The 26048-nt window shown below is 35.0% G+C and overlaps 1 protein-coding gene across 2 annotated transcripts in view; it reads right to left on the minus strand.

Moving 5' to 3' along the window:
• The window catches only part of SEPTIN7 (septin 7), a 111670-nt gene that overhangs the window by 33667 nt on the left and 51955 nt on the right, over positions 1-26048 (minus strand). For both annotated transcript variants that reach the window (XM_054496663.2, XM_054496662.2), the window contains exons 3-5: positions 13988-14094; positions 4888-4988; positions 3877-4011 (exon numbers count right to left, since the gene is read on the minus strand). In XM_054496663.2, the coding sequence (XP_054352638.1) occupies positions 3877-4011; positions 4888-4988; positions 13988-14094 (343 nt within the window). The remainder of the gene's footprint in view (positions 1-3876; positions 4012-4887; positions 4989-13987; positions 14095-26048) is intronic.

Raw genomic sequence — 26048 nt, forward strand, 5'->3', positions numbered from 1 at the left:
TCCTCAAATCTGGAATATACTGTGGACTAAAATTGAATGTTTCACAAGAATAAATGAAGATACTAGAAATATTTGGCAAAGGACTGCCATTCTAAAGTGGTATTCCTTAACTTTTATAAAAACATGAGAAAAATGAAATAAAGGTCTCATTCTATTAATTTTATTGACTAATACTAATAATTGAATTGACTGACATTTTAAAATGAAGAAAGAGAAACATATATATTAAAATTGGGGGGATTAGGGCCCTAAGATTAATAAGATAGTCCAGTCCTTTTTACTAACAAAGATTACTGTATATACTTTACTGTAGTAGTAAGGCTGACAGGCAGAAAGACAGAGACAGTGAGAGGGAGAAAGCAAACATGGAGAATTAAGATAGCTGCCTCCTATTCTAATTCTCCTTGTCTTAAATCCCCTGAAAATTGACACTGGCATTCAGAGAATAGGGAGCACAATGAAAAAAGTGTGTGTAGATGGAATAACACTGTTTATATTATCCATAAACTGTGTTCTTGCCTCACTAGCGTTAACTAAAAGAACCTATCCATTTCTATTTATTTATTTTTTTGACAAGGTCTTGCTCTGTCACCCAGGCTGGAGTGCAGTGGTGTAGTCATAGCTCACCATAGCCTCCAATTCTTCCACTTTGACTCCTGAGTAGCTAGGACTACAGAGTGTGCCCCCAGGCCCAACTAATTTTTTTTTTTTTTTTTAGTTTCACTCTTATTGCCCAGTCTGGAGTGCAGTGGCACAATCTTGGCTCACTGCAACCTCCGCCTCCCGGGTTCAAGCAATTCTCCTGCCTCAGCCTCCTGAGTAGCTGGGATTACAGGCATCCACCACCAAGCCTGGCTAATTTTTATATTTTTAGTAGAGACGAGGTTTCACCATGTTGGCCAGGCTGGTCTTGAACTCCTGACCTCAGGTGATCCACCTGCCTCAGCCTCTCAAAGTGCTAGAATTACAGGTGTGAGCCACTGCGCCCAGCCTCAACTAACTTTTTAATTTTTTGTAGAGATGGGATCTCACTATGTTGCCTAGTCTGTGGCCTCAAGCAATCCTCCTGCCTTGGTCCCCAAAGTGCTGGGATTACAGGTGTAAGCCACTGCACGTGGCCTGAACCTATCCATTTTTGAAAAAAAATTTAAGTTTTGCTTTTCACTAATCATTATATAAAACACTAAATATAAATGCCATGAAATATTCAATCTCAGATTTCTAAATTGTTATGGTTTTTCAATTTATACTCATGACAAATTTAAATTGCCACTATCTTATTAAGCTGTTATGTCAGATATAAGCCTGCTTATTAATCCAGTAGCAAAAAATCAGAGTTCTGTTAATCCAAAATTTTAATAAATCTTAAGGGCATTTAATATAAACTACTAAAATCCAAATAACAAGATTTTATATTTAAATGCAAAACAATACTTGCTGTTTATTATAATATCCCAAATTCTAGAAAGAAAGATATTTAAAAATATACATGACAAGGAAATTAGGGAAGTCAGCTTCTTAAGTATAACCAAAGGGTCAAAGAACATTTAAGTCAGTTTAAAAATTAAACTTTAGGAAAAAAGGTAAACCTTGTAAAAGTCCCATTAAATTTCAGAAGCCTACAAAATCTCAGCAACAGAAAACATTTAGTTCACATGTATATTACATTCTGGCTGAATTTTTTCCTCTGTCCATTTAGTTTTATATTGGTTGGTCTTTTCATCAACAAGTTTAGTTTTTAAATCTTGTTTTTAAGCAACAGAAAATCCTTTATTGTTTCTAGAAGATAAACCCATACTAGAGAGAAAAGACTATTTAACCTCAAAGTCTACAGCATAATGAACAACCACAGGACAAATCACAAATTTTTTTTGTATGTATGTATGTATGTATGTATAAGAGAAAAAATCCTTCTGTATAAAACTCACTGGATGATACCAATTTTTCTAAAAGTGGTAATCAATAGTAGAAGGATGAAACACCATTTTAAAATTCATGTTCCAAGTCAGTTTTTTATTTTAATAACAATTACAAAACAGTGAACAATGCAAATGAAGCAATAATAGCTGAAATCATGAATTAGCCATGCATGCAGTTCATACTTGTAGAGGGAGGTAGGAGGCACTGACACTGTGGACCAATTTATAATTACTCTAAAAACAAATCCCTCCAAAAAGGGAACCCAGGGACTACCCAGACAAGACAGAAAGGCTCTGATTCATCTATTAGACTGCATGGAATTTCAGTCTGTAATGAGCAGGATATCTGGAACTCTATACATAAAATTCTGTGTCATATTCCTTCACTTAATCTACAATATCATGTACCAAAGGGCAAAACTTTGCTCCATTTCTAAAAATAAACTGAGAAATTGTTCAAAGGTACATTTTTATATATAAGAAATAGCAATTTTAAACATCTTACCCCTTGTGACAAATAAGAAATGGCACAAAGCCACTACATATCATTTGAATATAAAAATTTGTTCTTTTAAAAAAGCTCTCATTTCCCATGCAATTTTAAGAAATGAAATTTTCCCCAAGGGGATGGGAGGAATGTGATTTCATGAGAATTACTAAACTTGGAGAGAGTCCAGAAGATCTAAAATAATAAAATTGGTTATAAGCTGACAAATTTTATTGACTTAACTGCAGGTTAAGATTTCACTCTGCTGGCTTAAAAGAAAAGGCCCTGACAAGTTAAACGAGAATGACTTAAAAATACAAATTCAAGTAGCTACACAAATACTCATAAAAGGTTATATAGTGTGTTTATTTTTGAGATTACTTTTTTGAGCCTTTTAAGTCAGAGTCAGTTTAGTGATTTAAATATGTAAACTGAGAGCACTGTAAAAGAATATTAGACATAAAGAAGAAACATCTTTACCCCACTACAATCTGGCAGTGCAAAAATGTAAGTATATAATTAAGGCTCCCTTATCCATCCAGAGTGATAATGGGCAAAGACCTATCTATAAAAAAATAAAAGAGAGCAAGAAGCCAAAAATAGAAGAGAAAGGTATACTTGAAGGAATTGGTTTACACTACTGTAATGTGAGTGTTAGATAACGTAATGCTATTTAGCCTGATGCTACTACAGTTCTTTTGGTGGAGAGATGGTGGACTTATAATCATCAGGTGGCTGAATTATATACATCGAGTTACCCAAAGGAAAAGACTGAGGAAGAATCATTGGAAAATTCTGCAGTTGTCAATGACACATATATGTACTCAAAACGACAGGGGAAGTACAAAGAACAAAAAAAGGGTGTACAGGCTAACTATAACAAACAGAACAATCAGATTAAATTAATGTCTAGATTCTTACGTCTTAAGTCCTAATAAACAAAAGGTTAGTAATGACAATACGGTACCTAAACAACACATCTATGACAGCTAAGGTGAAACAGAAGCCAAATAGATTTATTGTAGAAAGAAATGGCACAAGAAAACATTGGCATGCAAGTGTTTTTGATAATCATCTCTTACGAAACTTATAATAAACAGCATCTTTGGATTTATTTTGAATATGTCTAACTGGTATGGCTGCTTCTCTTTATTTGGTATTTCTATTAGTAGCAGAGTGGTCAACATGAAAGCTAAATTTGCCACACTGAGACCTCAAACCATGGTGGCAACACTGTTTATTTCATGAAGCAGGGAAAATCCTTATGAATGAAGAACTAAGGAGTAAAATCACTGTTAGCTTATATAGGACTTCAAAAGGCTTTTCAACTAAGACATTTCTACATGAAATTTAGTACTTCATAATGCGTACAGTTGTACTTCACAAACTTAAAGATTACTAAAGTATGCACATAAAAGTAACAGTAAGCAACAACAACAAAAAAGGAATCAGAAGTATCAAGGTACTGACCCATGTCCCGAAGGAGCAATGAAGTATAAACAACACTGCACCCTGTTATCAGGCATCTGACGTCTGTTCACTCGTGATTCTGCATTTAGGTAGTCCTCAAATTTACTATCAATGTAGTCGATAACAGGCTGCCAGCTACAGAACGCAAATAAACAAAACAAGCTGCAATTCTATATATGAATTAACTGATGACTGTTAAAGGACAATAATCAGTATTTTCAAATGGGCAAAATGAATTTACCAGTAGAAGATATGTCAAGTTATTCTATATATTCAAAAACATAAATTATGTTGAATAAATCTTTATTCATTATTTCAAAACTTTCCAAATGAAAGAAAATAAATTATTTATTGTTGAAACACAGCTAAATATTAGCATATTTGCACTAATAAGTGTATTAATAACACACTTCATAATATGAAAACAATTATATTCAGTTTTAAATTTCAAATGAGAGATTACTTTAAATAGTAAAAATACTTCATGGTGAACTTGGGAGTTTTAAGAGTTGACAGAAAATTACCTCAAAAACCATGTGAATTCAAACAAAAATACAAGTATTATTTATAAAATACTAAGATAATTACTTCAGACTAAAATTTCATAGTTGTTTTCTTCACTTAGGACTTACAGAAAAACTGAAAGTCTAAATATCAGGTTTAAATTAGGATTCAGATAGAATTTGTACAAATGGATAAAATTAAAGTGAACAGTTTTAAATTTCTTACAATAATGAGAATTCTTCTATTTAGCTATGTTATTTTAGAATATGTCTTAAAAACAATTTTATGATAGGTATTATCTCCATTTTATAGAAAAGTAAATGGGTTCAAAGAAGTTAAACAACTTTGTCAGATAAGTGGCAAAGTTGGTATACAAACCCAAGTCATGTTACTTGAAGTTTGGTGACCTTTGCTAAGATGAGAAGTTTTAAAATGTTAAGAAGAAAAAGTTTAACCACCCCAGTACCCCAAATGCACTGCAAAGTTGTGAGGACAAACCCTTCTTACCAATTACTATTATCCACTGCATCTCCAAATCCTGGGGTATCAACTATTGTGAGCAGCAACTGAACACCACCTTCTTTGATTAAAACTTTGGATTGTTCCACCTGTAAGAGTAATTGGTGCAGATGTTAATATCATACATTACACCAGTGATTTCCTACAAGGGGTGATGGTAGGGACGTTCGAGTTTATCAAAACCAACTGGGAAACTGTTAGCAAATTAAATCTACCTACTACCACATTATCTTTAGAATCGATGATGGTGGGCATTGGAAATCCAGATTATTTGAAAGAAAAGCATATATACAAATAGTCTGCCAATCTCTTGGCAAATTCATACTGGGTTTATGACTCATACTTGGTATAAAGACAGACAGAGGAACTGATAAAATAGTGATCACCACTAAAGACATGTAACACTTATATAACTTAAATGTGCATCTAATAATACAAATAAGCAGTCTGAGTGACTTAATAATTCACAGAGTTCAAATGTAATTAATCAGAGAAGAACATCTAATCTACCATTTACAGTAAATGTCTTCCTGGACTATTCTCTATCAAGTTTGGCCCCAACCACTCACTCAAATAAACTTACTATCGTTCCTTAATCTTTCTCAGCATGGATGTATTACCCTTGTATTTATGTTATGGCTAGGATCCAATACTTTTCTCAAATGTGATACTCCACATCCTGGACAATGTAATCAGCAAAAGTCCAGACAGTTCTTTAAAAAAAAAAGTGTATTCTGGTAGGGTGAAATCTTACTAACTGATTATTGGACTTAAATGATAACAACAGTTCCTGGAACAATTTAAGATATTCTGTAACCTCAAGCTCTGTATCAGAAGATGTATTATCATTCATCCTGGGCATATGCTGCTGTTAAATGCAAAGTATCAGTTTTCAGGAACCCAAGATAAAGCAAACAGGGATTCAAATGAAAAGGGAATAATTCCTCCAGAAAAAGATAGGCTTTCTCCTGATAACACATTTAATAAGGATAACAAGTCCTTATTAAGGCCAGAGGCTCCAAGTATGCTGATAAGCTAATTTACAAGACAAAAACTTTGGGACACTTTTAGAGATAGCCTACTTCCTTTTGGCATGTTTTATAGATGCTACCTGATGCATGAAGAGACTAACATGCGGAGACTAAGACTGCTGAGCAAGAAAAGTCTGTAGCCACACTATCCAATAACACTTTCTGAGATGATGGAATTGTTGTGTATCCACACCACATCTCCAAATCCTGGGGTATCAATATTATGAGCAGCAACTGAACATCACCTTCCACTTGTCCATGTGGCTACTTAGTCCTTGAAATCTGACTAGTGCAAATGAGGAGCTGATATTTAATTTTATTTAATTTGAATTAACTTAAATAGCCACATATGGCTAGTGACTACCGAATACACAGCAGAGTTCTACAGCAATCAAGAGTTTTCTGTTAAAAAAATTTTATTATCAGGAATAAAACTTATTAAAACTGAAAAAAACTGCCTGAGATGTGGACACCCATGACTTATCTTTTAGAGAAATGTGATGCCAAATTCTTATCTTTTAGATTAATGTTCTTCAAACTGCTTTGATCCTGATATAAACTATCAGTGAAAATTTTGCAGATCGAAAAGATATTTACACCAAATATATACTATTGGCAATCTGAATATTAAGTATTAATATGTATTATCATTAATCTGTAGATTAAAAAAGTAAACATCAATAAGAGTTGTAATATTTTCTGATCATCCTCAGTATCAATGCTTGATGCACATCATTTAGGAGATCACTGTCACATACCACACAACTAAGATAACATGTCTATTATCAGATTACCCTAATAACATGAGCGAGGCAAAATAACTTAGAGAAAACAATCAGATTCATCAGTGTGAGATCATGAGAACCAAAGGAAAAACATTTTTTTTTTTTTTTTAGTCAGGATCTCACTCTGTTGCTCAGGCTGGAGTGCATGGCAGATTATAGCTGACTGCAGCCTCACTCCTGGGTTCTAGCGATCTTCGCATTTCAGCCTCCCAAAGTGCTGGACCAAAAAAAATGTTTAATGGTATCATCTCATCTAGTTTAGGAGGTTTACATTTTATCTGGTGATCTTCTAGCCAAAGGACAACTCAGTCAAATCTAACATCTCAATATCTTGAATTCACCTCCATCTCCTTTATAAAGACAGATCATTTATTCATGGTAACTGTGGCTGAAGCAGAAATATCTAAAGTAATCATACCACTCCCTTACCTACTTACTCTTTTAAATAACATAGTACTATATACTAGAAAGTGATACAACAATATAGTTAATCTACATGAATCATCTCCCAATTCTACTTCAAACTATTTCTGGTTCCTTTATTACCAAACGAAGCCCATTCTACCTTCAGTAATATGCTGTATACCAATTACACATTTTAACTTAACAGCTTAAATTTTAAGATATTTCCGTTTTTTTAAAAAAAATCAGTTCAACAACTTAATTACTTATTGACTTGCTAAGACAAATGAAGATTTGTATTTTACACACTTTAAGGAATGTTTATAAAGCTTCTTTTCTTCTCTGGCCTACAAAATTCTGTGTATCCATACATGGTCAATTACAAAGAAGTCAGCGACATATGGAAGAGATCCAGAAAACATAACTGTAAACTAGTGCCATTCACAGGATTCAACTGTATCCTATCATCTGGTTTTACAAGTATCCTCATGGGATCCATGGAAAACAAATTAGTTCAAGTCCAAGAATTTCAAACTTTTCTTAACAAATCTATTCCAAATGGCCACTTTCCCATGCACTTTCCTTAAGCAGGTCACATCAACATATTTTATGGCATCACTCAGGGTTCTCTAAGATTAGCTGCATAATTTAATACCAAAAGAATGAATCAACGGCATTTTCAACTGTTTTTCCCTGAAAAATAAATAAAACTAAAGCTATCGTCTATGTATCATCTATGCATAATTAATCTATTGAGATCTCTTTTGGCATCTGAGATTCCAGAAATCCAAGGTACTCATTTTCTAATACTAAGTATATACAGTATACAAGAGTTCCAGTATACTGAGTTTTCAGTTTTACCATCTAAGGAAAAAAAGTCAATGTTTATTATACAGCTTCATATAAACTAACCTAACTTAATGTTTACACCCCACTTATTAAGGTAAATAAAAAATGTTATTTAATTAAGAACATAACATTTTGAAGAGAGGGTTAAAATTTGCTGTCAAGAGCTTACCTCTACCTTCACTTGCTCAAGCCGTAGCATTACAGCCAAAACTCTGAAGAGATCTGAATGGCCTGAGATACTCCACTTAGCTCAAACACAAAAACTATCTATTTTGCTTATTTATTGGCTCAAAAGACAAATATCATCTTACATGTTTCATCGTGTTCCACAAGAAAATGAAAGAGGAAGTGACCAAAGTAAAACAGTTATGCTTAAGAATACTTCCTTCTCATCAAGACCCAGAACTACTTTATTAAGAAAGTTGATCCCAAAACTCTAACTTGGCCTTCTATTCTGAACCTCTCTACCTCTCATATCCCTGTCTCCTTACGCTGAGACCTCAAATCCCTTGCCCCTCTCATTTTCTATTAGCAACCTCCTTCCCAAAACCTTTATTTCTTTCCCTTTCCAACTCAAATCCCACTCTGGATTAACCCATCTTTCTATTCCTATACCATAAAATTCATCACCTTCAACCTCAACAAGAATTTCTCTGCTAATATTCCTCTTATGTGCTCCTTAGTCTCATGCCTCTCCCATTTCCCAGTAGGCTCTTCCCAAGCCCATGTCTGTCACAATGCTCAGTGAAGTACCTCATATCTCCACTTAAAAATGAGACCATTCCCAGTCTGTCTGAATCAGCACTGTACCTTCCATGGTACAGTGTGTGTGAAATATATCTTTTTCCTAAAGCTAATTTCTCAATCTATTCTAGGGAACTGATTAATTTCCATTTTAGATTCATCTTGACAACCGTTTACACTATTTCCCCTCTGTCTTCAATCTCTCATTTCTTGGAGAATGACTTGCCACAGGATATAACCATTCTCAGGTCTCTTTTGGAAATCAAACCACTCTGAGTCCTCTATACTCACTCCTAGGTATCCCTTTTCATCCCTTCCTTAATAGCCATCACCCATCTTCACTGACTCACCACTCACTTCTCAATCCCCTGCCATCTTGCTTCCACTTCATTAAAATTTACCTTGCCAAGGTCACCTCTACAGCACCTTACAAAAGCATCTTTCTCACTAAGTCATAATTGTTTGTCCATATTTTTCCCATAATTGTGAGATCTTTGAGAACTTTCTGTCTATCATCATTGTAGCCCCAAAACTTAGTTTAAGACAAGCATTCAAATATGTTATGTGAATGGCTCAAAAACTATCAAAACTGGACCAACTGTCAACAGGAGAGTTTCCTGATTGGGCTCTGTGAAAATTTTTCAAGGAGTCTATCAAGTATGTTACTCCAGAGATGTACATACTGCTTTCACCTTTTCTCACTTTCAAAACTTTTGTACCCACTTCATCTACAACAGTGATTTACAAAACTTCAGGGACCAGCTGGGTGTGATGGCTCACACTTGTAATCCCAGCGCTTTGGGAGGCTGAGGTGGAAGGATCAGTTGAGGTCGGGAGTTTGAGACCAGTATGGCCAACATGGTGAAACCCCATCTCTACTAAAAATACAAAAATTAGCCGGGTGTAATATGCACCTGTAATCCCAGCTACCTGGCAGGCTAAGGCAGGAAAATTGCTTGAGCCCAGGAAGCAGAGGTTGCAGTAAGCTGAGATCACACCACTGCACTCCAGCCTGGCCAACAGAGCAAGACTCCATCTCGGAAAGAAAAAAACCAAACACTTCATGGACCAATAAAAAGTTTCAAAGGGGAACAGCGTAAAGTTTCCAACTAAGAACTTTAAAAAATCTAACTGTCATTGCACAAACGAATTATCTTAATACATTAAGAGAAAATTAAAAATGGACTTTAATCTCAGAAAAAAGGATAATTTCTCCCCAAGAAAGGACAGATGATATCCTTTCAGTGACATGAAGTATGATTTAAAAATTTTCAAATGCAGGCCAGGCGTGGTGGCTCACGCCTGTAATCCCAGGCACTTTGGGAGGCCGAGGTGGGCGGATCACGTGAGGTCAGGAGTTTGAGACCAGCCTGGCCAACATGGCAAAACCCCATCTCTACTAAAAATACAAAAATTAGCCAGGCGTGGTGGCACACACCTATAATCCCAGGTACTCAGGAGGCTGAGGCAGGAGAAACACTTGAACCTTGGAGGTGGAGGTTGTAGTGAACTGAGATCGCGCCACTGCACTCCAGCTGAGTGAAAGAGCAGGACTCCATCTCAAAAATAAATAAATATAAAAATTTTCAAATGGAACAAAATTATAAAATAAAGCTTAATTGTTAACACACATACAACCTTGTAAGCAATATTTTTCCAAAAAATTTTGTTAATCTGGGTATCTATATTTGATACTGAAACATGAAGTAGAGCTCAAATGTTCAATTTTTTATTTCATTTCACTTTCATCAATCTTTTGGAAAAAAATATATATATAAGTAAAAAATGGAGGTAACATGGTACCATTTCACTCCACTTGAAACATTCTGAAAGAACTAAGGTAAAACACTTCCCTCTCCTCCTTTCACCCTAACAGACACAGTTAAAACCAGTTTGCAGCAGAGCAGTTGTTCTCAAAATGTAGTACCCAGACTGGCAGTAATACATTGAGAACTAAACAGAAATACAAATTATTTGGGCCCTGCCTCAAACCTGCTATATAGCAAACCATGAAGAAAGGGACTTAGCAATCTGTGTTTCAACAAGACTTCCAGGTGATTGTGATGTGTGCTCAAGTTTGAGAAGCACTGGTATAAAGAATTCCAGGACTGGTGTCAGCTCGCATCTGGAAATGCACAGATATAACTCAGGGTCCTGAGGTCCAAGATAAGAGGTTAAGAATTAATGAGCTTCTATCAATACTGAAAACTTTACTTGAATCAGAACTGCTACTTTACACACAGGAGGCTAAAAATCAGCTCTCTGTTCAGTGTACACAGCTTCCCATTCCTTCCAAGACTGTGAATGTGAATGAATATCTCCTTTAAGATACAAGTCTCTTATAAATAGATAATGCCCAGCGATGAGAATATGAGATCGTGGTCTTTATTAAAATCTTGCTCCTTATTCAGCTACATAATAGGAGACGGTTTTTCTCCCCATTTTCATAAACGTTTGTCTTTTGAAACTCAGGATTGTATGTTTACCAGTCTAATATGTCTGGACTGAGATACAATACTGGTGACCACTCCCCTCTACTGTGAGAGTTTATTAGCTTCCAAGGGCAGATCATCTGCTAGACTACTAGGCTTGGTAAGGAGCCAGCCAACTATTAAAAAGATTACATTCTCATTTTCTAACTACATTCAGGCTTCTTGAACGACTCTGACCCTGTCTGTAATACGGCATGTTCTTTCCTGAGTAAGTGGGCAAGAGTTTAGATGATCTTCAACTGGTTTCCAGTATATAAAAGAATACACCTCCATGGTTCCATCAGGAAAGGGGACTTTTACAGGATTCTAGTAAGGATCAATCTGGTTCTCAAATGTTACCGGTCTTCTTTTTGGTAAAGAAAAGATATTTAACAGTGGTGCACAGGCTTCTGTCTTAAAAATCCTCCTAGAGATATTCTTACCTCCATTATCCCTTTGTTTTCAAGATAAAGAGAGTTTCTGGGAAGATATTCACAACAGAATAGCATATTTCTGAAGTGTTATTTTAAAGGAAGGTAAAATAAGTTTAGACAATTTATTCTGAAGCCAGGCCAATGTAAGAATTCTAATAAATTGAGGGCATGTCACATCTTTAACAGATGCTTGCCTGGGGAGAAAATGTCTGCAATATCTAAAATGTAGGGGATTATTAGTTAGATTTTTAAAACTCCTATAAATCAGAAAGAAAATGACAGAAAGTATTAACATTATCAAAACACTTTAATAAATAACAGTTAATGAGTACAAAAGACATGTTCAACCTCACTAGAAATCAAAGAAAATACTCAAATACCTTTATATCTTTATGCACACACAACAGCAATGAGTGCCTAAGTCCACCAAGACATACACAAGAGTGTTCCGTTCCTATTAGTAAAAAACTGAAAACCCAAAGGCTTATCTAAAATAAATAATAAAGGATATACTGATACATTCACACAATGGAGTATCATACAATGATGAAAAAGAACTACACCCAACATGAGTAAATAATACAGACATAATCTTCACTGAAAGAAAACAGATACAAAAAAGTATATGTATGTAACATTCAAGAACAGGCAAATTTATCTATGGAGAAAGCAGTCAGTTAAGATGTGTATCTTTGGGGGGTGTAATACTGAATGAGAGTGAGCACACAGAAGAAACTAGGGTTCTGGAAATGAACTGTACATTAATTTGGGTAATGGTTAGTTTTACCTTGCATATCTAAATTCATAAATACCTAAATTAAGGTATTCATAATAGATACCCAAATTAAGAAAGTTCAAAGTTCGTTTTCTTGCTTAGGATTAAAATTTCCAATATTTATCACAAAATAAATAAGCATGTAGGATCAAGTTTTTAGAGCATAATTTTGCAGGTAATTTTAAATCTCAAGCCCCATAAAGGTTACCAAAAAAAAAAAAAAAAAATCCTAAAATAGAAACATTGAAAAGGAGAAATAAGAAATTCACTTCACAAAATTACTCCTTTGGGATCTAGTTACTAAACTGCATCTTGTACTTTGATATATATGAGTTACTGCCCAGAATATACAGACTGTCCCTCCATCCTGTGCACTGGGATGATCACTATCACTTCTTCAAATCCAGCTAAAAGCATCACTGCCTCAATGAAGCCTACTCCAGCCAGAACTGTTCACTTGCCTCCTCTCTGCTCATGTCCTATATATCACATAAGCAGAGCTCACCAACAATATTTTTAATCAACAGTTTAGAGCAGTGCTGCCAAACAAAAATACCATGTCAATCATATAATTTATAATTTTCTTAGTAGCCACTTTTAAAATAGGAAAAAGGTGAAATCAATCAATTTTATTTCCTGATACATCCAAAATATTATCACTGCAGTATACAATCAATATAAAAAATTATTGAGATTTTTTTTTTCCATGCTCAGTCTTAGACATCTGTGGTATATTTTATATTTGCAGAACATCACAATTCAGACCACCTACATTTCAAAGATTAATAGCCACATGTGGCTACAGGCTGCTGTACTATTTAATAAAAAGTGCATATCTAGAATCTAGCCCCTTGCTCTATAAAGTGTGATCTACCATCCAGCAGCATCAGCATCACCTGTGATCTTGTTAGAAATGTAGAAATTGCAGCCCATCTCAGACCTACTAGAAGAACTAAATTTAACAGGATACCGAGGATTGGAATGCATAGCAAAGACTGAGAACTAGTAAATTAGATCACATATACCTTGGGAGTCTTACAGAATTGCTACTGCCACTCAACTATGATATGGTATTATCCCACTGACTAATACGGAACACTATATTTAAATAACAATAGCTTTTCTATAAATCGTGTTTTCTCTACACTATCCAATGCAATTTTCTACAATGATGAAAATCTTCATATACGTGCTGCAAAAAATGGCAGCCACTTGCCACATGGGCTGTTGAGCACTTGAAATGTATCTGGAGCAAATGAGAAATTGCATTTTTAATTTAACTAATTTTAATTTATTTAAACATGTGGCAAATGACTACCATACTAGGTAGTACAACTCCAGGGGAATTGGTTACTATGTCACAGTGTCATCTCTAGGAGAGTCTTCTAGACAAATTTGGGAAGTTCTAGTCAAGATAATTCTTCTGATGAACTTTACTTTTTTTTTTTTAATTTTATGAAGTCATATTTACCATCTTACACTGGCTAAGGGCAAATTTGCATCTTACCTCTAAGGAAGCATAATGAAAGTTACAACATGTGCTTTGTGTGTATTAATATTATTCCAGCTTATCAATTAACAATACTAATATCCATACCTGTACAGTCTTTTTAATTCTATGAGAAGGACCTGGATACTCTGGAGAATACAAATCTGTGAGGAATAATGAGTTGATTAATGTCGACTTTCCCAATCCAGATTCACCTAAAAGAAATAAGGGAAAATATCTGTTAAACTCACCCACTTTATCCAATCTTAAATATTCAACAGATGCTATAATCGAACTTGTTTTATGCAAGTACTTCTTGGTGAGACAATGAAACGACATTAGAAAATATGCTACAGAGAATAAGGATCTTGTCCTCAGTTGCTTAGCTATCAAATTAGACTCATGTTTCCAGGGATTGTTTTCAGTCTTCTAATTATACCACTTATATTCATTAAAAGTAATGTATCAATCTACATTTTTAACAGTAATGTATTCCCAAAGAAAAATGTCATTATTAAAAAATCCAAGTTGGATTATATGTCGCTGCTTGAGTTAAATAAAGTTTTTCTTTACTAATAGACAATAATGAATGACCAAAACAAGAAATCATGCAACTATAAAAAGCAAAAATCTGCTAATACAAAGAATAATTAATCACAATGAACATCTCTGTATAAAGTTCTAAATCACAAAAAATACTTTCTAATTCAGCCACCCATCAGCCTAAATACTTGGTGCTTCTCTCAAACCACAATCCAAAAAATCTTAGGTAATTACTTTTTATATTGCTTCTACTCGAGGTAGGAGGCAGACATGAAGGAAGCTAGGGCATGATTTGTACTCTGATCACGTACTCTTTTTTGATTCTCCATGTCTAGTCTAATATACATAGTCTACAGTAACTATTACAAGTATACGAAAATATAAATGGCTTCAAGGTATATATAACCTAAGGTTAAAATAAATTATAAACCATATTATGATAATTAACATGGCACAGAGTTAAAGTAGTTATTGTTAATAATTCACTTAGAATAATAGGCATGTTTAGCCTAAGTAACTGATGTCATAATATTTTTATGTCTAGAAGGAATTCTTTTTATATTAGCTCTCAAAAGAGGTAAGATCCTTTCCACGTGGTCTGGGCTTACCCCTTTGACTGAGAGCATGCCAATTTTTACTAGATGTAAAAATGCCAAAAATGTCTTAAGTCACAGGAAAGTAACATGGGTTGGCCACACTCGATTCTTTCTTAACTCTTATACCTTGAAAGCAGAAAGATTAGAATAAAACCCAAGCATTTGGATGTTATCAGAAATATCTACAATATTTCCTTTTGGAAATATAAATGAAAATTTTAGTATATACAATAATGTTTTGGGAAATTAAAAACAAAAGTATGCTAATTAAAAAATTAACACTGTACTCAATAAATTATGTTTAGAGGTTTTTTTTTTAGTTTTTTACCCCTTTTTATTTGTGGTGAGGAGTGGGGGAACAAGACGACAGAGGACAAAGGGAAAAGACAGAGGAAGAAAAATAGAAGTCTGAGGGGGATAGTACAATACGGATGATTTTTCTTAGTTTGTTATACTTCTGGGTGCTGTAAACTTCCTTCAATATGATTCTGTTATTTTCATAATTTAAAAAGTATTATTGAGTGGCATCAACAAAACGGCAAATTAAAAAGCTCAAAGCCTCATTCCCTCACAGAAACACCAAAAACAACTAGAAACTAGTTGAATTAACCTTACAGGACCTGTGAAAAACAGTCAAAGGTCTACAGAACGAAGCAAATGCCCAATTAAGAAAAAAAAAATATGCAAAACTTTTGTGACATTTTTCTGTGATCTTGTCCCCCCCCTTCTGCAGTTTATCTGGGTCTCAGGGAGGCAGCAAACCAATTCCCAATTCATTCCCTTCAAATAAGCAGGAAGAGTGCAGACCTAAGTTGTAACATTTTAACCTCTCTGGTCTGCCAGAAGAACTGATTTCCTGTTTTGACTAACTGGGACCTCATTGGGTAACAGAAGCAATGGGCACCATTTATGAAAGCTGCAAGGGGACACAATAGATGTTTGGGGCATAAGATTACAGTGGGTAGGTACAACAGACCATCTGAGTATCCAGGTGAGACTCTTCGGGAAATTAAGACATTCAAAAGCAGCCATGCATACAGGAGGAATTGAGAAAGCGACCCACAGGCCTAGGCAACACAAATGCTCAGAAAAGAAGACCTTAAGCTTTCACCTTAGGGTGATCACTAGGTTAAGGGCATGCTCAACTAATCAGCAGAGAATGCCCCAGTAGTACACAGCCAGTGTGCAACTGAGAGAGGTGACTCTTTCAAATACTCAGTTTTCAAAAAACATCACAAGGCATGCAACAAGGTATAGGAAAACACAGCCCATTCCAAGGAACAAAAATTTCCAGAAACCATTCCTGAAGAAATACAGATATTAGATTTATTAGACAGACTTTAAAGCAGCTGTCTGAACTATGGCCAAAGAGCTAAAGAAAAAAATGAATGGAAATCAGGAAAATAATAAGCAAAATAAGAATATCAATAAAGAGAAATTATAAAAACAAACTGTAGAGCTGAAAAATACAATAATTGAAAATTTCACTATATAGGTTCAATAGCAGAACTGAGTAGGCAAAAGAAAAAACTAAGCAAATCTGAAGACAACTGAAATTATCCAATCTGAGCAGAAAGAAAAAAGAAAGAAGAAAATTAAACAGAGCCCAAGAGATTATGAAACAAATCAATTGGACCAATATATACCCAATGGATGTTTCAGAGGAAGAGAAATGAACACAGAGATTACATGAAGGAAAAAACTTCCCAAAGGTGATGAAACTGATGAATCTACAAATCCAAGGATCTCAACAAACTCCAAATAAGAAAAACTCACAACGAATACCAACACGATTACAATCAAACTGTCAAAAGCCAAGACAGAATTTTGAAAGTGGCAAAAGAGAAGCGACTCACTGCAGACAGAATCCTCAAATAAGACTATAAGCCAACTTTTTGGCAGAAACCTTGGGGGCCTGAAGGCAGTGCAATGATACATTTAAAGTGCTACAAGAAAATAACTGTCAAATGCAAATTTTGTATCTGGCAAAACTGACCATTAAAAATGAGGTAGACATAAAGACATTCCCCAATAAACAAAACCTGAGGGAGGTTCATTATCACTACACATGTATTACAAGAAATACTGAAGGTAGTCCTTCAGGTTGAAATAGAAGGACTCTAGACAGTAACTCAAAGCAATATAAAGATACAAAGATCCCGTAAAGGTAAATGCAAGGGCAAATATAAAAACCAGTATTATTATAATTTTGGTTTGCAAGTTCACCTTATATTTTCTATGAGTTTTTAAAGGCAAATGCATTAAAAAATCATGGATCTGTGTTAATAGGTACATAATGTATAATAATGTAATTTACGATATCAATAACATAAAAGAGGGACAGAGCAGTGGACATGTAGCTGTTCAATGTGATTTAAGTTAAACTGGTATAAAAAATTAAGACTGTAATAACTTTAGGATATTATATATTATCCCTATAATAACCAAAGAAAATTTCTATAAAATATACCAAAAACAAAAAGAGAAGGGAATCAAATTGTGTCACTACAAAAAATCAAGTAAATACAAACAAAGGCAGTAATAGAAGAAGGACAAAACAGCTAAAAGACATACAGAAAACAAAATGGCAAGTTAGTTCTTCCTTACTAGTATCTATATGTAAATTGATTAAACTCCCCCAATTAAAGGCACAGAATGTCATAATAGATAAAATGGCATGACCCAACTGCGTATCTGTAAAAGACACATTGTAGATCTAAGAAAACACATAGGTTCAAAGTAAAAGGTTGGAAAAAGATATTTCATGCAAATAGTAACCAGAAAGGTAGAGAAGCCACACTAATATCAGACAAAATAGTCTCAAGTCAAAAACTATTATCAAAGACAAAGGACTTCAAATGTTGATAAATGGGTCACTTTGCCAAGATGATGTAACAATTAAAAACATATATATATACCAAACATCAGAACTTTAAATTATGTAAAGCAAACATTGGTAGAATTAATGGGAGAAACAGACAGTTCTATAGTAATAGTTGGAGACTTCAATACTCCAGTTTCAATAACGGACAGAACAACTAGACGGAAAATAAACAAGGAAATAGAGGATACGAAGAAAACTGTAAATCAACTGAAGCTAACATAGACAAAACACTGCATCCAACAACAGCAGTCTACACATTCTTCTCAAGGGCACGTAAAACATTTTTCAGGAATGACTAAAAGAAACAAGTCTTAATAAATTTTAAAGAATTGAAATCAAGCAAAGCATTTTTTCCCATTATAATAAAACAAAACTAAAAATCAGTAATGGAAGGAAACTAGGAAAACTGACAAATACTTGGAAATCAAACAACACATTCTTATCAACCAATGAATCAAAGAAATCACAAGGGAAATTAGAATATACCGAGACAAAATAAAAATAAAAATCCAACATGCCAAAATTTACGGAATACAGAAAAAGCAGTGCTGAGAAGGAAATTTATAGTTGTAAACACTTATATAAAAATGAAGATTTTAAATCAACAACCTATGTTTACACCATAAGGAATTAGAAAAAGAAGAGCAAACTAAACTCAAAGCTAGCAAAAACAAGAAAAAAATAAAGATTAGAGCAGAGATAAATAAAAGAGATTTTAAGAATAGAAATTGGGCCGGGTGTGGTGGCTCATGCCTGTAATCCCAGCATTTTGGGAGGCCGAGGAGGGTGGATCACCTGAGGTCAGGAGTTCAAGACCAGCCTGACCAACATGGTAAAACCCCGTCTCTACTAAAAATACAAAATTAGCTGGGTGTGGTGGCGCATGCCCGTAATCTCAGCTACTTGGGAGGCTGAGGCAGAAGAATTGCTTGAACCCAGGAGGCGGAGGTTGCAGTGATCCGAGATCGTGCCATGGCACTCCAGCCTGGGCAACAAGAGTGAAACTCTGTCTCAAAAAAAAAAAAAAAACCAAAAGAATAGAAATGGGCCAGGGGCAGTGGCTCATGCCTGTAATCCCAGCACTTTGGGAGGCTGAGGTGGGCGGATCATGAGGTCAGGAGATTGAGACCATCCTGGCCAACATGGTGAAACCACGTCTCTACTAAAAATACAAAAATTAGTTGGGCGTGGCAGGGCGTGCCTGTAATCCCAGCTACTCCGGAGGCTTAGGCAGGAGAACTGCTTGAACCCGGGAGGCGGAGGTTGCAGTGAGCCAAGATCTCGCTACTGCACTCCAGCCTGGCGACAGAGCTAGACTCTGTCTCAAAAAAAGAATAGAAATCAGCAAAACCAATTGTTAGTTCTTCAAAAGAATAAACAAAATTGACAAACCATAAAGTAGATTGAGAATAAAAGAGAGAGACTCAAATTACTAAAATCAGAAATAAAAGTGGGGGCTGCACGTGGTGGCTAATGCTTGTAATCTCAGAATTTTGGGAGGCCAAGGCGGAGGGATTACTTCAGCTAAGGAGTTCAAGACAGGCCTGGGCAACATGGCAAAACCCTGTCTCTATTAAAAATACAAAAACATTACCCTGTCCTGGTGGCACATGCCTGGTAATCCCATCTACTCAGGAGGCTGAAGCAAGAGAACTGCTTGAACCAGGAGGAAGAGGCTGCAGTGAGCCGAGATCACACCACTGCACTCCAGCCTGGGTGACAGAGCAAGACTCTGTCCCAAAAAAAAAAGAAATAAAAGTGGTTCATGGTTTTCCTAGTTAAGGACTGGACTATTTGCCACCACCCCACCCCCCAATTTTTTGAGTAACTTTCCTTTTTGGAAACAGTGATGAAGGTTTCTCCCTTTATTCTAAACAGTATGTACACCTCATACTACTATCTACTATCAAATTTCTAAATGGTTTCCGCTTTTTTAATACTCTTTAAAAATTAGCAAATACCTAATTATACTTTCAGTTAAGATAACACTTTTTCCCATTGGATTTTTTTCTTTATCTTTTAAATTCTTAACATTGACTATGTGAAGTAATACGCTGTATACCCTGAACTCACTATGAGATATTTAACGTATCAGGGGATATATAAATAATAAATTAACTTCCATCAATTCCTAGACTACTTAACACTGAAATTATGGACCAAAGCTTTCTAATTCAATTCCCAAGTGGCATTAAAACCAAGCTGTTTTGTATTTCAAGAAACTTTACCCACGGTTATGAAAGTTTAAAAACTTATCAAATGTGTGGGAAAACTGCATAAAGATAGATGATTAGGTTTCCTATTTTTTTTAAGACCAATTACAATGTGAACCATAGCTACACTAACTGGGTGATCTCTATCAAAGTAAACACTGCAAACAATAAAGGGTATCATTTGGCCAAGAAAAAGATAATTTCTGATTCCAATTCAACATTGCTCCTGTGTAATGTGTTTCTCTAGTTCTCAACTCCACATTTATTCTTGAGTTATTTCTACGTTAGTTGTAGTTTTCTTTTTAAGCTGGCTCTGGGCAAAGCAAACCTTTCGTAACAGATTGGTAAGTGTTCAATTTCCTCAATTCTAAGACACAATTTTGCCCCCCAATATTTCTAAAAACAAATGTCTCATAATCAAAATGTAATTGACTGTACTATTTACCTCCCTCAAATCAAATCTGATTATGTTTCAGAGTAGATCTTATCTTAGAATCAAGGAAGCAGGAAAACCAAAACACTTCTTTCCCTAGAATCGAATTCAATTAGAAAAGCCAAATCAAAGAGACCTTAATTATTTTTTCCTATAATTGAGAACTTTATATTTAATTTTTAGAAGAATTTATTCTGAACTAAAGTGATTTCTATTTCCTTATAAATCGGAAGATCCCAAAGAAACAGAAAGCTTTAACACAAACCTCGATGAGAAATAAGGAAAGTAACCAAGACCATCTCCCCACCTTGAGGCTCATGAGGTGAAACCAAAGCTCCCCCTTGAGTTATATGCCATAGGGGAAATGATCCTCAAAGAGCCAAGTTTCATTCAGGGTAAGGAGGCAGAAAAAATGGTTACCAAAAAGTAGTTGAGAACTCAGTCTGCTTTTTCTGGTTCTGTACATAAGGAGCTTGGAAGTTGCCACTCCATTCTAAGAAGTAAAAAGCTGAACAGATCTGATCTTTAAGAGCATTGAGGACACAAGGCAATGATCCAGCAATTGCCCTTCTTGATGTCTACCCAGCTAAGTTAAAAACAAAGTCTTGCACACAGGTATTTGCAGCAGCTTTATTTATAATTGCCAAGACGTGGAAGCAACCACAATGTCCTTCAGTAGTTGAATGGATAAATACACTGTGGTACATCCAGAAAATGGAATATCACTCAGCACCAAAAAGAAATTAGCTACCAAGCCATGAAAAGACACGGACCAATGTACACTGGTAAGTGAAAGAAGCCAATCTAAAAAGAATACATACTGTATAATTCCATTATTGTAATTCCATAAACACACTGAACAAGATACTTGCATTTTCTGTTTTCTTACATACCAAATTAGTATAAGAGTATGAACTGTGAGGACTAAATTAGGTAATATATGTGAAATCTAAGCACAGTGCCTGGTACACATTAAGTGCTCAATAAGTAGTGGTATTTCTGTGATTCATTTAAGGAAATTAGAAACACATGAAAGTTTGATATGACAGAGGTAAGAATATAAATAACAACAAAATGTTAAAAATACTTAAGGCAAAAACTTGGAAACAATAGGAAGTTAGCAAATTCCACATTAAAAGACTAATAGGTCTTTTGGATATGGATAAATCAAGCGCTGAAAAAATAAAAATGATTTAAATAATATGCTTAATTGTCAAATATATATACACAAATTTCTACCCAAAGAATAAACATATTTTTGAAACCTATGGAATACTTAAATAAGCTGATCCTATGTAAGGCTACAGAGAAAAATAAATCAATGCTGGAACCTACAGATCATATTCTCTGAATTCTCGGTAGTGAAATTAAAAATTAATAAAAAATAACACAATCTATGCACCCACTTAGATATCTCTCCTTAACTCTTCCTATGTGAAAATTACTCAAATACAAACAAAATGAGTATTACACATAAAAATCTAAGAGATATGACTAAAGTATTTGGAGAAAAACTCATGCTTAAAATAAGCCTAAAGAAAGTAAGTCAACCATCACGGGTGGTTCTTGGTGAAACTGTAAACTGGTACAGCTTTTCTGAAGAATAATTTGGTAATCTATCAAAATTTAAATCTACATGCCTTTTGACCCAGGATTTCACTTGCAGAAATGTACATTACAGAAGCATTTATATGTGTGCCTAGAAATCCAAAGAACCTAAGCACTGTTTGTAACTACGAACATCCATCTTCATTAATAGCTGACTGTATAAATCATGATAAAGATATTATAGAATACCACATAATTGCTAAGAATATACTGACAGGAATATTCAGTGTGTGTATATATATATATATATATATATATATACACACACACACACACATACACACATATATACATATACACACGCACAGTATGTTCAGTGATAGAGAAAAAACATTCACAGAACAGTACTTATAGCAAGGTACTGTTTACACACAAAAAAAAATTGACATAAGAATGCCTGGTGTATATAAAAGTATAAAAAAACGCCAAAAGACTCGCACCAATTAAATGCTTATCTCTAGAGACAGGACTGGAAATGAAGGTGAGAGAAAAAAGGAAACTTGCTTTTTACTAAATATCTTTAGAATTTAGTTTTTAAAAAATAAAATGTGTATTTTATAAGCTTTTCTTTATTTGGGAAGCTAAGCGGAGGGTAATAATAAAAGTGAATATACCAACTTTCTAACAGTGTTTATTTCTAAAATGGGAAAGGTTATGAAACATTTAAATTTTTCTTCTTTGTATATCAGTTTTTCTACAAGAACCATAAATTATATAATATTTAATTTTAACTTTTAATATTTAAAGGGGTTGATAATATGTTATACTACAAAGAAGTCAAGAATGCCTGAGAATAGGCTACCTGCAAATATAATGATTGGGAGTACTGGGATAAAAGTTAAGAGAAAAATGAGTATTGAGTCCAGTAAGAGACTACAGAGTAAATGAGAGGCAGGCATCAGGCGCAGGTTACTACAGATGCTGGCAACTACAGCTCCAGACAGCTGTACTACAGGAATTCTCAATCTTGGCACTAATGACATTTTGGGTTGGATAATTCTTTATTGTGAGGAGTGTCTTTTCATTGAAGGATGCTTGGCAGCATCCCTGGCCTTTACCCATTAGAAGCCAGTTAGCATCCCTCCTCCCCAGCTGTGGCAACCAAAAATGCTTCCAGACGTTGAGAGATGTCCCCTGGGGGGCATTTTTCAAATTTTGAATCCCCAAATCCTCTAGCACTGATACCACTATGCATCAAAAATAATGACAGTGACAGCCAGTAAGTTATAAATTCTTCTGTGTGCCAGTATTTTACAAGCATTGACTTAGTTAACCTTTATAATACCATGAGATAGATGCTACAGGTTGTGTATCACTTATCCAAAATGCTTGGGACCAGAAGCATGTTGGATTTGGGGCTTTTTCAAATTTTAGAATATTTGCATTGCTCATCAGTTCAGCATCCCTAATCTGAAAATCCAAAATCCAAAAACTGATCCAATGAGCATTTCCTTTGAGCATCACGTCAAGCACTCAGTTTCAAACTTTGGAGTATTTGAGATTTCAGATTTTTGGATTAGGGATACTCAATCTGCATCGTTATCAATACCATTTTAAGGTGAAAAAACAGAAACAAAAGTGAAATAACTTACTAGTGCCAAACAGTTAATAAGTGGTAATGTCAGTATCTGACACCAGGCAGTATGTTCTACTGCCTTTCTAAATACCCACTCTCATTTATCCATTAAAGACTCTGTGCCAAAATTCCCAACTACCTTCCTAATCTGGTTAACCAGGTTGGACCATATCTGACATGGGATATTTTACCAGTATCTACATTAACAATAACACTTAATATTTTTATTCAATAACTATAAGAAAGACATTGAGCTAGGCACTTTACATGCATTCAATGACTTCAATAATTACAAAACTCTACATAAGATTCTTTACACAATTATACAGCTAAGTAAACAAAACCTCTGAAAGTAACTTGCCAATGACAAATATCTCTACCAAGTAGCAGAGCTACCGCTCAATCTGAATGGCAAATCTCATGTCCTTAATCATACTATACTTCCCAGACTGAGCAGGCGAAAGGAACACACTTCTTGACCTCTATGTCCTGGCCTACGTTCCCCCACACCGAGGAGAGTCTCACTCTGTCGCGCAGGTTGAAGTGAGAGGCACAATCATGGCTTACTGCAATTTCTGCCTGCTGGGCTCAAGTGATCCTCCCACCTCAGCCTCCCGAGTAGCTGAGACTACAGGTGCATGACACCACGTCCAGCTAATATTTTTTTAAGAGATGAGGTCTCACTATGTTGCCCAGGCTGGTCTCAAACACCTGGATTCAAGCAATCCTCCCACCTCGGCCTCCCAAAGGGCTGGGATTACATGCTTGAGCAACCAGGGCCACTGCTTTTACTGCACTAACCACAATGAGTTTCAAACGGAAAAGTAAAGGATAAAGCAATTAAAAATTTAGAAGAGGAAGAAGAGAGAAACTAAGTTCAACAGCCTTTAATCTTGTCAGACTGAGTACTTCTACCTACCCCTAGTATCAAATTCCACATCTGTCCTGAAACTAAATCATAACCTCTTTAGCAGGCTGAGAAAGACAGGAAGAACATTTTACAAGATACAATAATAGATCTATGTCCTTTCAAGAATAACACTGATTCAGTGAATATTCTTCTAAAGTACTCAGTCAAGTACAAACAAGGTATTTGTAGGTTACTGTATTGACTCAAATCAAGTACCACATACAAATGAGGTATTTGTAGGTTATTGTATTGTATTGTATTGTATTGTCTTAATGATTCTATTATCGTGACACAGAGGTTACCAAAATGTCATTCAAATAAGCCTGATAAAATACAGTTTATTTCCCATAAGCAAAGTCACCTTACTCAAATCATTGTGACTGGGAGCTCTAAAAATAAGTTATTTTGTAATGAGGGAGCAGTCCTTTTACTTGGTAGCAGAGTAAAATCTAGCACCTGACAAATACGAAAATAGTTTGGTAATACTATTATTCTTCCCTGGAAATTTTTCCTAAGAAGTACCCTGAAGGTGTAAATTAAGTGTATTCCAAATTTTTCTGTGCTTCCTTAAGTATCACATACCCTTAAACCAAGTTATCTCATTTCTTTTTTCAAAAGTACCAATAATTGTAAGAAAGTAGTTGTGTAACTTTGGAAAAGTCTACGGACAAAGGTTATAGTAGTCCATTAGAGCTTAAAATTTCCTTGAAGTCTCTTATCTCAGTTCCATCAATAAATTCGTCTTGTGACCTTGGGCAAACCATACTTCTGTGTGTCAGTGCCCTCATCTATGAAATGCGGATAAAAGCAGTACCTACAACAACACAGTTGGTGTGAGGAATAAGTGATCTCATTAGAATCATACCTTGGCACAGTGGACACTTGAATATCAGTAATAGCTAGTTGCAATGAAATGTATTTTATTACTGTTCACGTTTTCTCACAGAAAAAGAAAGGACCCTAGTGCAACTACTAAGAATAAGGGTCAAAGGTGAAGTAGACAGCCTTAAGAAGGGAATAAACATTTGAAACAGGGATGCAGGGGGGTAAAGTAGAAGAGCAAGGTTGGCAATTTATTGACACTAAAGGAAATTCCTAAAAAGGAATGTTGAAAGCAGTGAGGCTATGCCTGAGTTTGAACATTAATATTAATTTCTACTCACATTTAGTAGAGTAATATTTACTTCCATACCAAAATGTCAAATGGCCTATAATTACAAGACAAAATATAGCAGCCTTGTCTAATAATCTCAAAGTGACTTATAACTACAATTAATCCTTGTTCATTGGCTTTACTAAAGGGAAGGAAGTAGTATCATTAATGCAAAACAATGGAGAACTATAATCAGTCCTATCAAATCAAACTCTACTTAAACACAAAATCTGTGGAAACAACCCAAATCAAG

This window comes from Pongo pygmaeus, chromosome 6, assembly GCF_028885625.2.
Source record: "Pongo pygmaeus isolate AG05252 chromosome 6, NHGRI_mPonPyg2-v2.0_pri, whole genome shotgun sequence".
NCBI classification, from domain to species: Eukaryota; Metazoa; Chordata; class Mammalia; order Primates; family Hominidae; genus Pongo; species Pongo pygmaeus.